The following is a 12,499-nucleotide window of genomic DNA, read 5'->3' on the forward strand; positions in this document are numbered from 1 at the left end:
ATGAAGCTTGAAAGAACATCCCAAATATGTGATTGCACAGTCCATTCTGCCCAATACAGCCTCCATAAATAATGTTTATACAGGGATTTGGGAAGGCTGTCAGGGAAGGAGCACAGGCATTTCTTAAAAGCAGGGCGCAGGCAGAGTGGTGCCTCTCAGCTCTGCACAGGCACGGTGCAAAACCTGAGTCCACCGTGCTGCAGTGTGTGCTGGGGATCCCTTGGTCCCAGGCAGCCAAAAGCAGAGGTGAGTGGGAAGCAGGGCCCAGAATCTATTCTCTGAATGCCCAAGGCATTGCCTTGTGCATTTGGCAACCTGCTAGGTTGCCAGCAGGCATGAGCCTTCTCCTCAGGGCACATTTAACATGGCAGGTGTCAGACACTCAAAGGCAGCCCCACACTGGTGCTTTGGCTGCCCCTTGCAGCCTAGCCAACAGCCTGGGGAGGATTTCAGCTTGTACCGAATGCCTCTCAGGCAGATCAGTACTGCCCTGTCACCACTGCACCATCAGGTGAAATCCATGTCCTGACTCTTCCCTTGCAAAATAAAGCCTGTGCCAGAGGTCAGTGCTGTGACACAGAGCACACTCACTCATGATCCCATCTGTGGGGACAGGGCCCCTGGCAGACAGGCAGAGACGTGGAGAGCCATGGGAGTGTGGGTCTCGGTGCTGTTGCCTCAACACTGGTTCACGTGCACTAGTCCTACACCCCCTCTTCCCCCTTTTCTGGCCCCTGTGTCACCTGTCCTACTTACTTCCAAATTAAGCTTTTGCTTTACATTTTCATCATCACACACATGACAGGAAAATAGATTGCTACAACCATATGTGAAGCCTCAGTTTATTGATCGCAGGTGTGAGCCCATAGCTCTTGCATTAAATGTAGTCCATCACCAGAACATAAAATATTTGTTCTGGAGCAATGATCTCCATAGCACACTCCTGTGCACACAGCTTTCTTGATTAGTGAAGCACCTGCTCTAAAAATGCTCCTGTTATACAAGAGCCTGTACCTCACATATGATCTGCAAAAGAAAGAACTAAGTGTAAAGATAATCTTGCTTGTGGCAAAATGAAGGGGATCACAGCAGTTACCCAAAGGGAGAGAAAAAAGGTAAGAATATCAAAATTTAGGCTGTTTGGTATCATTGGCACAGATGGAGAGAAAACAAACAAAATGTTGACAAAACAAATACTGGTTTCATCAGGAGTCTGAATGATTTGTATTCAGAAGTTCATGAAATTCAGTCAAAACCACACTGTCACGACAAAATTGTCTTTTACACATGAGGAAAGCAGTGAGACTTTTCTTTACTATTTGTGCTTCTGAGCTAGACAGGTCCTCTAGGTCTCCCGGAGAAGCCACATTGAGCATGAGTAGAATGGCCATACTCAGGTAAGGCTCTGGAAAGGATCTGCTCTCTTCCAGAGGATCACAACTCAAAGTTCATTCTGATGCCTGTGGTCATGACTGTCATCTGCACTCATTCTCAGCGATCCCAGGGAGAAAGCTGTAGGTGAAATGGGTCTTGATTCAGGGATGTGTTCCCTCCTGTACTTTTCAATGTAAGGTTTAGCCACTTCCCACACCTGCCGAGCAAGAATGTGAAACAGCAGAGTCAGAGGCAAAGAAAAGGTCAGCTAAGACATCAATGCATACTTCTAAATGAGTTCAGAAAACCCTGAAGAAAAGTTATTGGGTGGGATATGCTGTATGGGACAAGCAGAACCAGAGAGGCAGATAGAGCAAGGTTTAGGGAAGAGCATGTGGAGGGAGTTGACAATGGATGGGAAAGCTCCAAGGGGACAAGGTGAAAGGATTCAAGGCAACAATACTTTGTCTTGCCTTGTTACCAGGCTAATGCTCTCTGTGCAATAGTTGGGAGAGGCTCACTGTCACTTGCTGCAAAACTACTTGACCATGAAGAGGATTGGGCAGCAAAAACAGTAGATGGCGTGGACAAAGAGAAAGGGTTCTAGACAATCCTATACAGAAGCCAAAAGCCAGCACTCACCTTCTGCTCCACGAGCAGCCTGTGAGCTGCTTCAATGTCTGGAGCCATGAAGCGATCCTTTATCCAGGGCCTGTAATGAGACATTGGGCAAACATTAACCCCCACTGCCAGCAGCTGCTCTCCAGGCAGGCAGCCTCTGGGAATGTGTTTGTCTGCTCTTACCTCACCACGGAGCGCACAAGGTCGTAGACCTTCTCCAGTGGGGTTGTCGTTCTCAGAGGGCGGAGGAATTCAATGCCCTGGCAGGCGGCGAGCAGCTCGATGGCCAGAACTAGGAAACCAGAGCAGCCAAGGGGAGGTTTGGCAGGTACAGCTCAAGGCGAGGTTTCCTGTCTAAAGCTCCCCCTGGCCTTCGTTCTCATATGATATGGTTCAGGCAATGTGAAAAACCAGTGGATCCACACCCCTCAGAGAGCCAGCCCAGTGGCAGGATCATTTCATGGGTGATGCTGGGGGCAGTGCCAGCCCCAGCAAGCAGATTTTGGGTGCTGTTGTTCAGACCTTTCAAGTGCACCAGGAACTTCTGGTCACCAGAGTCTTAAATCCCTAGAAATCTCTTCCAGGGTAACTTGAACACTCAAATTAATGTCCATCATAAATCACAAATCTTCTTTAGCACTTTAGAAAAGTGCTAAATCTTCTTTAGAAAAGAGGAGCCTGAGCTAAAAATTAAACTTCTCCCTCTGAAGCATGCCAGACCCCACATGAAAACACCAGGAAAATGACAGTGCTTTGGAAGGGAGTCTTCCATCTGGAGAAGTTTGCATTGTATCTGCCTACCTTACACCTGATCATTAGTGGTATTAGCCCCTCATTTTCATGATTCGAGGTCTGTCTGGAAATCAGAATTTAATTTTACCTTGTTCCACATGTTCAATAACTCTCAAAGCTTTTCTTGCAGCCCATCCTCCCATGGACACGTGATCCTCTGTAGCAGCACTGGTTGAGAGAGAATCCACAGAAGAGGGGTGGCACAAGGCTTTGTTCTCAGACACTGCAAAAACCCAGCAGAATGAATGAAGGACCAAATAGGCATAAGACAGCAGAAGCAATGGACAACATGGAGGTAAGAACCAGTCCACCACCTTAGGTCCAACTACTGCTCCTCTTTCGAGGATGCATCAGTATTTTACCTGGACTGAGAAATTTGTAATAACCTTGAAAACTACCATTGCCTCTGAAAACACTAACCAACAGCAGTCTTTAGATGCAAATATTAACCAAATACAGAATGACGGCTCACTCTTCACTCCCTTATCTCCAGTTTGAGTTGCTGGGGCTCGAAGGCCTGGAGGAAAGTGAAGCAGAAGAGCAGACAGCATAACTGAAACACAAGCCTAGTTCTGCCTGTTGCTCTAGGGCAACTCTCTGTAAAGAGCATTGGCTCCCTCTGGTTTTGGTCAGGAAGATCACCCCTCCCCTGCTTTCAAGAATACAGCTAGAGATCAGCATCTGGTCTGCTCTTTGCAGCTGAGGCACTTTCAGAACTTCCTCTAGAAAGATGGGGGAATGCCATACAGTACAAACTGTCTCCCTCCCTCAGCTCATTACAAGGCTGCCCACGTCCCTGAGGGTGACACACTCCAGCTTTGAAAGCCAGCTGCAAGGTCTGGAGTAAATTCTCATGCTGCATCCAAAAGCAACAGGCAAATGGTTGCAGGAGAGGCCTTAGGCACCATTCAATGACCATTTGAGGTTGAGAACTGCTCTTTAAAAGAGAAAAAATGAAATCTGCATTCACAGCACTCTGGCTGCACTTGGTCTTTTCTTTCTGAAGCCCAGCGGGATGCTGTGTAATGCTCTCGCCAAATTAGTGGCTTCAGAAGAGCAACAGAGAGGTGGTGACACCAATTGCAAATAGGCTGGAGTGACAGTCTAGGACCAGAGCCCAGCTGGCACATTCAGGCAGGTGATGGCAGGTCCCAGAGAGGCTGCATGTGATCACTGCAAACAGCTCGGTCTGGCAGGCACAGAGCTGCTGGAGCAGGGCCAGACAGACACGTCCAGTGGTCTTGCAAAATATCTGCAATTTTTTTTCAGATTTATCTATTAACCCTGGGAGTGAAAAACATTAGCTGGTACACAAACAACCTAGAAACTGGCAGAGTGATTTGAAAAATATTGGTGATTAAAAAAGAAGTTAAGAAAAATAAAAGGATCTCAAACTTCAGATAAAAATTCAGATAAAATCCTCACTTTTTTGATCAGGATGAGATCATTTTGACCCATGGACTTCTAGTGTCAGCAGATGCTGGGCTGTAATTTTCATTTCCCACAGGAGAAATCACAAACACTCAGAATATGTCACTCCAGATTGCAGAAGTGTGCAGTGCAACCTGAAGTCATGCAACCAGCTAAAGCCTGGAGCCATCCTAAACTCTCCCCAGCCAAATGGTAAAGCTTCCAGCCCTTAAACCAGGGGATGAGCATTTCAGCTCCTCTTCCAGACCCAATTCCCAAACCAGCCTCTAGACAGGGTTCCTTTAGCCCACTGATTTAGTTAATTCATTTGTTTTTCTGCTGAATGTTTATCTACACATTTAACTGATATCCTCTGTTCCTGTGTTTGTTTGTAACTTTTAAAATTTACTCTCTTCTCATAGCATGTTTATCTTTATATTGGCTCATGCTTCCCCGAACCTATGAACTGTAGTATGCCAGCAGCCAGCAGGCTTCTTGTTGCCTTAGCCATGAGTACTAGAGGAAAAACTGAAGTGATGTTTAATTTCAGTGCTCCCCCAATAGCCAGGACTGCAAACTCGGGTCTTCTGAGGACTGTGGGGTCTGATACTGATGTGCCAAATGGAGACAGCCACTACTGAGGGCATCAGGCCACCTTTGAGACAAGCCTTCCCACCAAAGTCCACTCAGAGTTTGCATGCTCAGAGCACTGAACATGCCCAGGGGTTGGTGCAGAATAAGGAAGCCTGAACTGAAATAATTGCAGCCACACCCAATGCTCATACTTTACAAGACAGCACAGAAGACATGGAGGGGAGATGGAAAACAGGAGCCAGATACCTTTGTGTCTGCTATTAGATTGCATCTGCCTTGAAAAAAATCAGTCTTTCTAGCTTGCTCTCTCTATGGTATTGCTCATGCACTCACCCAGGGCAGCTGCTGTGCAGTGTGCAATCATGAAGCCTGAGTTCAGACCTCCTTCAGTGACTAAAAATGCAGGCAGTTCACTGAGTGAGGGGTTGCAGAGCCTCTCAATTCTTCTTTCACTAATTGCAGCGAGTTCATGCACACCAATTGCTAAATAGTCCAGAGCCTACAAAAGAAGATCTCTTTAAACCAGATGAAAAAAACAAACCAGAAAAAGTTTTTTTTTTCCTTTCTTCAAATGCTGAATTACCTTTGCAGGATATTCACCATGAAAATTTCCTCCAGAAATGGTCTCTTCTCTTTCAGCAAACACCATCTTTAAGGAGAAGTTAAGGCCCACATGAGTGAAATACAGTTTACATGAGTGATATCTGCCAGTAATCAGAATATCTTAACTGAAGGAGTGTTTGTGCCAATAGGCTTCTATTTACAAGCACATTATATTGCATCCACACTCCCACTTTTCAGGAAATGAAGACCCAATCTCAGTTCTTCAAATTTGTAGGTACAATTTTGACATGTATATTTTTCAAATAAGCTACATAAAGAGAGGTCTTCGATCGAGGGTGCAAAAAACCCCCAGCTGTTCAGATCCTAGCATAGGTTTTCAGTTCCTTGATAGATTCTCTCCATGACAGTTACAATTTTGGCACTTAATGAGTCCAAATTAGAATTAGACTACTTCCAATAAGAAGAATTGGATTAGATTCTAATTAAAGGTAAAAAGATGTTTAGAAGATTAGAAGCAATAATGCTTATCAGCAAATGATATGCTATGTACAGCATCATTATAGTGGTGACAGAAATGCAGCCCTGCATTACAGAGCTGACAGAAATCCTTCAATGCGGTCTAAAGGAAGAGAGATTGCTGTTGCAAACAATGGCAGTTATTGACCAAAACCAATTATGACTTTTTGCCTCCAGTGTGAGTAACTATACAAAAGAAAAGAATAAAAAAGAAGAATTTTATATAGTAACAAAAAGTAATTAAAAAGATACAGGGTTGTCTGTGGCACTGTTGATTTCCGTCGTTATTATGTCCTTCACAAAAGCAATTGTATCATTTACAATTCCATGGACCTACAACAAAAGACATTAGTGCCTGAGCTTATTATCTGTACTTAGTTCATCTTCAGGATGCTGACTGAACTGCAGGGACCCTCTTCCCACTATCTCACTCAACTTTCACACATGGAAGACGGTCTTGGATTTGCTTTTAACATCAGGAGCATCACTGCCAATCCTAGACACCTCAAAGATGGTAAATTACCATTATTATGGCACCTTTGCCCGAAGAGTAATCTGAATATGACATTCTTTACTTATTTGGGTTGGTTTAACTAAATGGAAGGTATTTATTCAGTGGCAGAAGTGTTGTAAGGGAAGAAGTAGCCTTACACTCACAGAAAACAAAACCTCTTATTAATTAATTAACTTTCATTAATTCCACTAATTTAATAGCTTTGCTCCTGTTAAAATGCATAGGATTGAACACTTCCAATATGTCTGAGATACTACATTCTGTTGGCTTCTGGAACACCCAGTTCATGTTATTAACACCAATGCAGAAGAAAATCCCTACAAAATCTGCAAGCATGGAAACCAGCACTTTCCCTCTGCTTCCAGCCTCTGGCCTCTGCCAGATCTGGGCACAGCTTTGTTAAATGCTGCTTGATGTGTACACACAGGTGATCAACAAATTGCATGTCTCCATTAACACTACTGTGAAGTGAAGAAGATGAAAAATAAAGCCTCTTCCTCTAACAGCGTTAGACAGCACATAACTGACTGTATTTCTGAGGTGAAAATGTCATCATCATTTATCTATAGTTACAGAAGGATCTAAAAGTCAGTCCTTACCTGAGGGCAGCAGCGCATTGTGTACGCGTCCTGAACTCGGTCACAGAATCTATGGCTCTCTAGAAGACACAAGGAGGGCAAACCCCAAATATTGCTTACACAAAAGCACTGTGTCCTGTTGCAGGACCCAGCCTGTCCTGGTAACCTGAGAGGATGAAGGTTTAGATTGTTCACCTGCTATTTCTGATGGATGATGGTCAGAATCTAGAAGGGACCTGAATCGAAAGGCCACTTCAGCCTGCCCTCGATGCGGGCGCACTGCATGGATATCTAGTAAGACAAGTCAGACTGTCAGGCTGTGCCTCTCCTGTCAGGAGCTGTTTAGCAAACAGACAGGGAGTGCCCAGTACCCACCAGTGTCAAAGGCCCTCGTTGTACCCTTCAGAACTTCCAGTGTAAGGGCAGCGATGATGTCAGCTTGCCTTGCTATAGCTCCGGCTCTTTCCACCGCCTCACATCCCAGCGAGGTGATCATCTGTGTCCCATTGATGAGGGCCAGACCCTTCAAAGGGAGAGCAGATGTTAAGCAAATTCATTCCACACACTGTGACAATTCCCCATGTCTGTGACAATTCTCCTTCTCACATGAAGCAGTTAAAGGTCTTTGCCTAGCTTTTTGGACCATCTTGAAATCACAAAATGCACAGCTTGACTGAGCATCTGCTACATAAAGTGTTAATGCTCATGACCCTATTAAGTCCCTGCAGACACCCTTGGAGCACCAGTAGTTCCAAGCAAGTCATATACCTGCTTCAAGTCAGTCATCTGACCTCCTGTTATGGCCAAAGGGCAGACAGGTACCTTGAAGGTGCCTCTTAGGCAGCTGTTTTAGGATGGTATAAAGTGCTTTCAAAAGGGACCTGTCTGTCTCCACTGACCACAGAGCCAATCTGAACACCAAGCTTGGGTCGACACTTCAAGTCAAGTAGGGTGACACTAGGAGTGGTGAATCCCACTCCTGGCAACACTTCATCATTATCTTTCTAAAGTTTGATTTAAAATTATTATTAATTCATGTAATGCTTTTACTGTACATATAAAGCAAATAGTGATTGACTATGCTCTTTTTCATCAGCTGACATCATTATACTTTCTTACCTCTTTTGGTTTCAAGGTAATTGGTTTCAGTCCATGGGCTTCCAGGACCTGTGAAGTAGTTAAATGCCAAGGCAGTTAATGAAAAATACTTTTCAGTCACTGAAGTCACAAAATGAAGTCACTAAAACTTAAATGTTTCCATGAACAGAAATATTAACAAATTTCTTAAGTGATGGAAGAAAAAGAGCTTTATATCACAAACATATCACATATTTTTTTCTGCTGGGCTAAATAAAGGGCTTCCAAACTAGCACCTCACTTTGTAGTGCCAATACAAGAAGGTAGCAGGAGCACTGGAGCAAGATATATGTCACTGTCACAGCCCATCAACATCTACCATGTTCTAGATGATGGGAGAGGGCAATAGAAAAGAGGGCTGGAAGCCTCTTGGGAAGGCAGTTCTGCCTACACCCTGCCTCATAGCATTTTGGCTTGGCATAAATTATTCCTTTTTAAATGATCCCTAATCCTTTCTATAGAAAATCTCTAATGACAGGAGGAGTCCTATCCAGTTTATTCTGTACATGTCTATTCTATAGGGCAATTGCTCTTGCAGAAAATGGAGAAACAGCATAATTTATTTCTCATTTAATCCTCTCACCCTGTCCAATGGAAGAGGTAATGCATCTCAGAAGTGTACAGCTATAAATTCATGTCTTGAAGATCCAGGACACACTGGTCTGCTTCCTCCTTACTCCTCTCCCTGTGTAGTCCTAATCTTTCTCCAGTCTATAGTGATGTACACCTATCAATCCATGAATGAGTCTGGTATTCAAATATTCATGGATAGGAGTTATAGGTGTAGCAGAACAAACTATCATGAAAGACTTTGGAGGGGGTGGACTTGGAGATATTTAACACAAGATCAATCTGCTGGTGTGTTAGTGGCAGAATAACAATGGATTAGAAACCAATTTCATTGTAACATTTCCATCTTGTGATGGAATGTAAAGGCTCCTTGTAACCCTAGCTAATTTATCAAAAATGAAATATCCAAACCTGTGTATTTACTTAAAGCCACTATAAAATCAGTAGAAATTTTGCTGCAAAGATCTTGCCTCCAGTAAACGTCCAGGTATGCTCAGCATTTGAGAGGCAATGCTGGATTTTTTAGAAAAGTATTGATGCTCATGGAGCTGAAAATACAGTAATAGTTCTTCATAGTTGGTATCATATCCTCTCAATTTCTCCAGTTCAGAAATGATGTCACTGTGGTATCTTGTATAGTAGTACTGTGGCATGATATTTCTTTAGGGCTCAATAACATGTTGTCTGCTCCAGTGACATGTGGGTCAGTTCTTGCATTCTCCATGGATCCATCTTCCTCAAATTAGAGGATGAGTAGCTAAAGTCAACCTAGTCCCAATTCAAACTGGTAAAGAAAATCCAAAGACTTGTACATGTTACTAATATGAGCAAATCAAAGCTACATGCAATTTGAAAAATGAGTCAGCAAGCTAAAATAAAATAAACTATCAGCTGCACAAATCTTACATATTTAGCATCAGCCCAGCCACTCTTCGGGGACCACATCTTTCCCTCTCCAATTAATCCCAGAGCAAGATGAGAGAGAGGGGCCAAGTCTCCGCTGGCTCCAACTGTCCCTTTCTCTGGGATATAAGGAAGGCAGGATGCTAGAAAGAAAACAAAAATCACTAATTTTAGAGCCTTCCCTTGACAAACTCCTTGGAAAACAGAGTAGCCAGCTCATAAGTGTGGCCACAGTAACAGCCTACAATCATTGTTGCAGCTCTAGTCCTGATCTCTCACAACTACCAAGCTGAAAGACCAACACCTGCATCTTGACCCATTGAGCTACACCCTTTAATAAAAAGGGTATAGTTAAAAGGGGAAAAAAGGGAAAGGAAGATTTTCTATAAACATCTTTTTACCATTAAACACTTCAATGACTTGCTCGAGGGTTTCTAGGGATATTCCACTGTATCCTTTGGCTAGGACATTGATTCTCAGTGCCAACAGCATGCGAGTTCTCTCTGGGGTCAAAGGTTTCCCCACACCTGAAACAGTAACAGAACCCTCTGGGTTACTCACCCGCTACCAACAAGGGCAGAAAAGGGAAACACCGAGCAATCTCTCATTACCTGCAGAATGTGAACGAACCAAGTTCACTTGAAGCTCCCTACAGAAAAAAAGAAAATATGTTAAACCTCAAAAAAAGTCTCATCAGGTTTGATTTTGCACAAAACAGAAGGAATTTCTGAAGCAGCTCTCTCATTTAACCCCAACTTCAGGATCAAACTGCTCCTTCTTCTTCCTTTCCTGAAAAGAAAGGACAGAGAAGGGTGCACACACAACATACCTCAGATTACTGTTTGGGATGACAGTCCTGGCAAACTTTCCAAAACCCGTGGTGATTCCATAAACAACTGCAAGAAATGTACACTGCTGGTTAAGAAGGGAACCTGATGAAGTCTTCTAAACAATTAGTAGTTAAAAGCAAAAATATTTACCTGTCTGTTCCTTTACGATCCTTTCAATCACTTCTCGAGATTTTTTTACTTTAGTTTCAGCTTCAGGTGTGAGCTAAAACATAAGTAGTTTCAATATTAGTTTATTTGTCATTATTTAGGTGTAGAAAAATAAACATCTAATTTTTAGCTGCATTTGTTCAGAATTTTTACCTTTATCTTGTAGAGTCCTTTTCCTAAATTGACCAAGTCCTCTGTTGTTAAGGTGTTGCCGTCTAAAGAAATATACTACACCAAAGAAGCACCTTTTAGTTTGGGACATGGATACATACAAAATTGCTTAACAATCACTATAAATAAAAAATATAGTCACAACTCAGCAATGTCAGGAAGCTTCTTCATGCTTATTCATAAGACAGGAATCCGGGTAACAAAAGCATAATAAGCACATTGTAGTTTAGTTTCCTAGACCCAGCCAAATCTAATAGCCCCTGCTTTTGTGAATGCTGCACTGGCTGAACTCTCAGCATTTTCTGGTGCGTAGAAGGATTTCTTACTGAGTTGTGAAATCATTGGTGATTCTTACCTGATCTGGTTCTCGGTATTTGCTGTATCTGAAAGTTTTGTAAAGGAAAAAGGGCAGACAGGATTTCACAGGCAGTGACCACTCAGTTACCGCTGGCAATGTGTTTTAAGAATGAAGGAACTCTAAAAAATGCAGGCAATCTAGAAAATTATAAATCTGTAATTGTAAATACTTCACAAAGCACTCAAAAAGGATACAAATGAACTCCTTCTGGCTGAGATGGTATGAAATCTGGAGACATTATATCTCCTTCTATAACTAGAACACATATGTAGAATAAGAATTTACAGGATTAAATTGCATTTTTACAAAAGCTAATTTGTTATTTATTACAATTCACAGCAATAAGAATTCTAATTTCCAGTTATCAGCCCTGAACATACTTGCATGCTTCTGGGAAAATAACAAGGAACTATGTATTTATTTAAGGTATTCCAAAGGCTAAGGCAGAACAGCTTACACTATATATGACAGCAGATACAGAAGATGTATATAGAATCCTGTACCTTCTAGCTTTTATGTAGTTCTGTTCCTAAAAATTAAATATTCTTAAATTATTGAGTATTTTTCCATAAAAACTGTAGACAATCTCTCAGGTGCAATTTTAGATGAATTTAGATAAAGCCACAGTTTGCTGACTCAGATGACAACACAGTCACTCTACAATGCAATGCTTAAGGCTTTGCTTACCAACTTCAACAAATTCATTGTCTTCTAGAGCATCCCCCACGGTATCATCAAGATCCAGCAAGCCAAGTCCCTTGCACCTTCGAATGTAAAACTTTACTTCCTCCACCGAGGCAAATCCCCCATTGTCAGGTTTGTTTTTCATGTACCGTCTCACAGCTTCCTTTCCCAGCCACTCGATGGTGTTTGTGGAGCTGAGGCATGGCACTGCCAGCCATTCTCCTCGGACGTGCACTGTGTACCTCGGCATGCTTTCTCTCCAAAAATTGTTCCTTGACCAAGAAGGGCTGCAGCGTGCAGCAGCCTCACATTTACCATGTGATGACGGCCTGAAGAGCTGTGCCTATCTAGAGCCCAGTGTTGCAATCAGATAGAGGCAAAAACCCACCCTCAAAATCCTCACCTTTGTAAATAAACAAGATCAATGTGTTTGGCTGACTTTGTCCAATCAAACCAAACCCAGGGAACACACCCTTTTCACAGAAATGGCTCCCCCCCAGTTATTGCCACAGGAATGTTATTCCAAAGATCACATCAGGAATATAGAAATTAAAAACCAGAAGCTGAGGCTCATGTACCAGGAATAGATAAGTCAGATTAAGATGCAGTGCAACTGTCCTAAAAATGTAAGGGTTTAACAAGAGTTAACAGCTGTTGCCCAGCAGGAAATCACACTAACAAAAACTGAGGGACAGGGCTGCAAGGGAAGCACCTT

General features: G+C 42.8%; 1 protein-coding gene across 1 annotated transcript; it reads right to left on the minus strand.

The window, feature by feature from the left end:
- Nucleotides 1–1,086: 1,086 nt before the first annotated feature.
- HAL (histidine ammonia-lyase) lies at nucleotides 1,087–12,052 on the minus strand. Its single transcript, XM_041409820.1, has 20 exons — nucleotides 11,788–12,052; nucleotides 11,295–11,355; nucleotides 11,098–11,125; nucleotides 10,725–10,799; nucleotides 10,554–10,626; nucleotides 10,403–10,469; nucleotides 10,185–10,222; nucleotides 9,975–10,100; nucleotides 9,577–9,716; nucleotides 8,083–8,130; nucleotides 7,339–7,486; nucleotides 7,159–7,254; nucleotides 6,985–7,043; nucleotides 6,124–6,204; nucleotides 5,375–5,440; nucleotides 5,125–5,290; nucleotides 2,876–3,010; nucleotides 2,179–2,287; nucleotides 2,017–2,086; nucleotides 1,087–1,591 (listed from the first exon to the last, which is right to left on the minus strand). The coding sequence occupies exons 1-20, from the start codon at nucleotides 12,032–12,034 to the stop codon at nucleotides 1,442–1,444; spliced, it is 1,983 nt and encodes a 660-aa protein (XP_041265754.1). The 5' UTR covers nucleotides 12,035–12,052; the 3' UTR covers nucleotides 1,087–1,441.
- Between the last annotated feature and the right edge of the window lie 447 nt (nucleotides 12,053–12,499).

This window comes from Onychostruthus taczanowskii, unplaced genomic scaffold (assembly GCF_017590055.1).
Source record: "Onychostruthus taczanowskii isolate IOZ18803 unplaced genomic scaffold, ASM1759005v1 scaffold31, whole genome shotgun sequence".
Taxonomy (NCBI): domain Eukaryota; kingdom Metazoa; phylum Chordata; class Aves; order Passeriformes; family Passeridae; genus Onychostruthus; species Onychostruthus taczanowskii.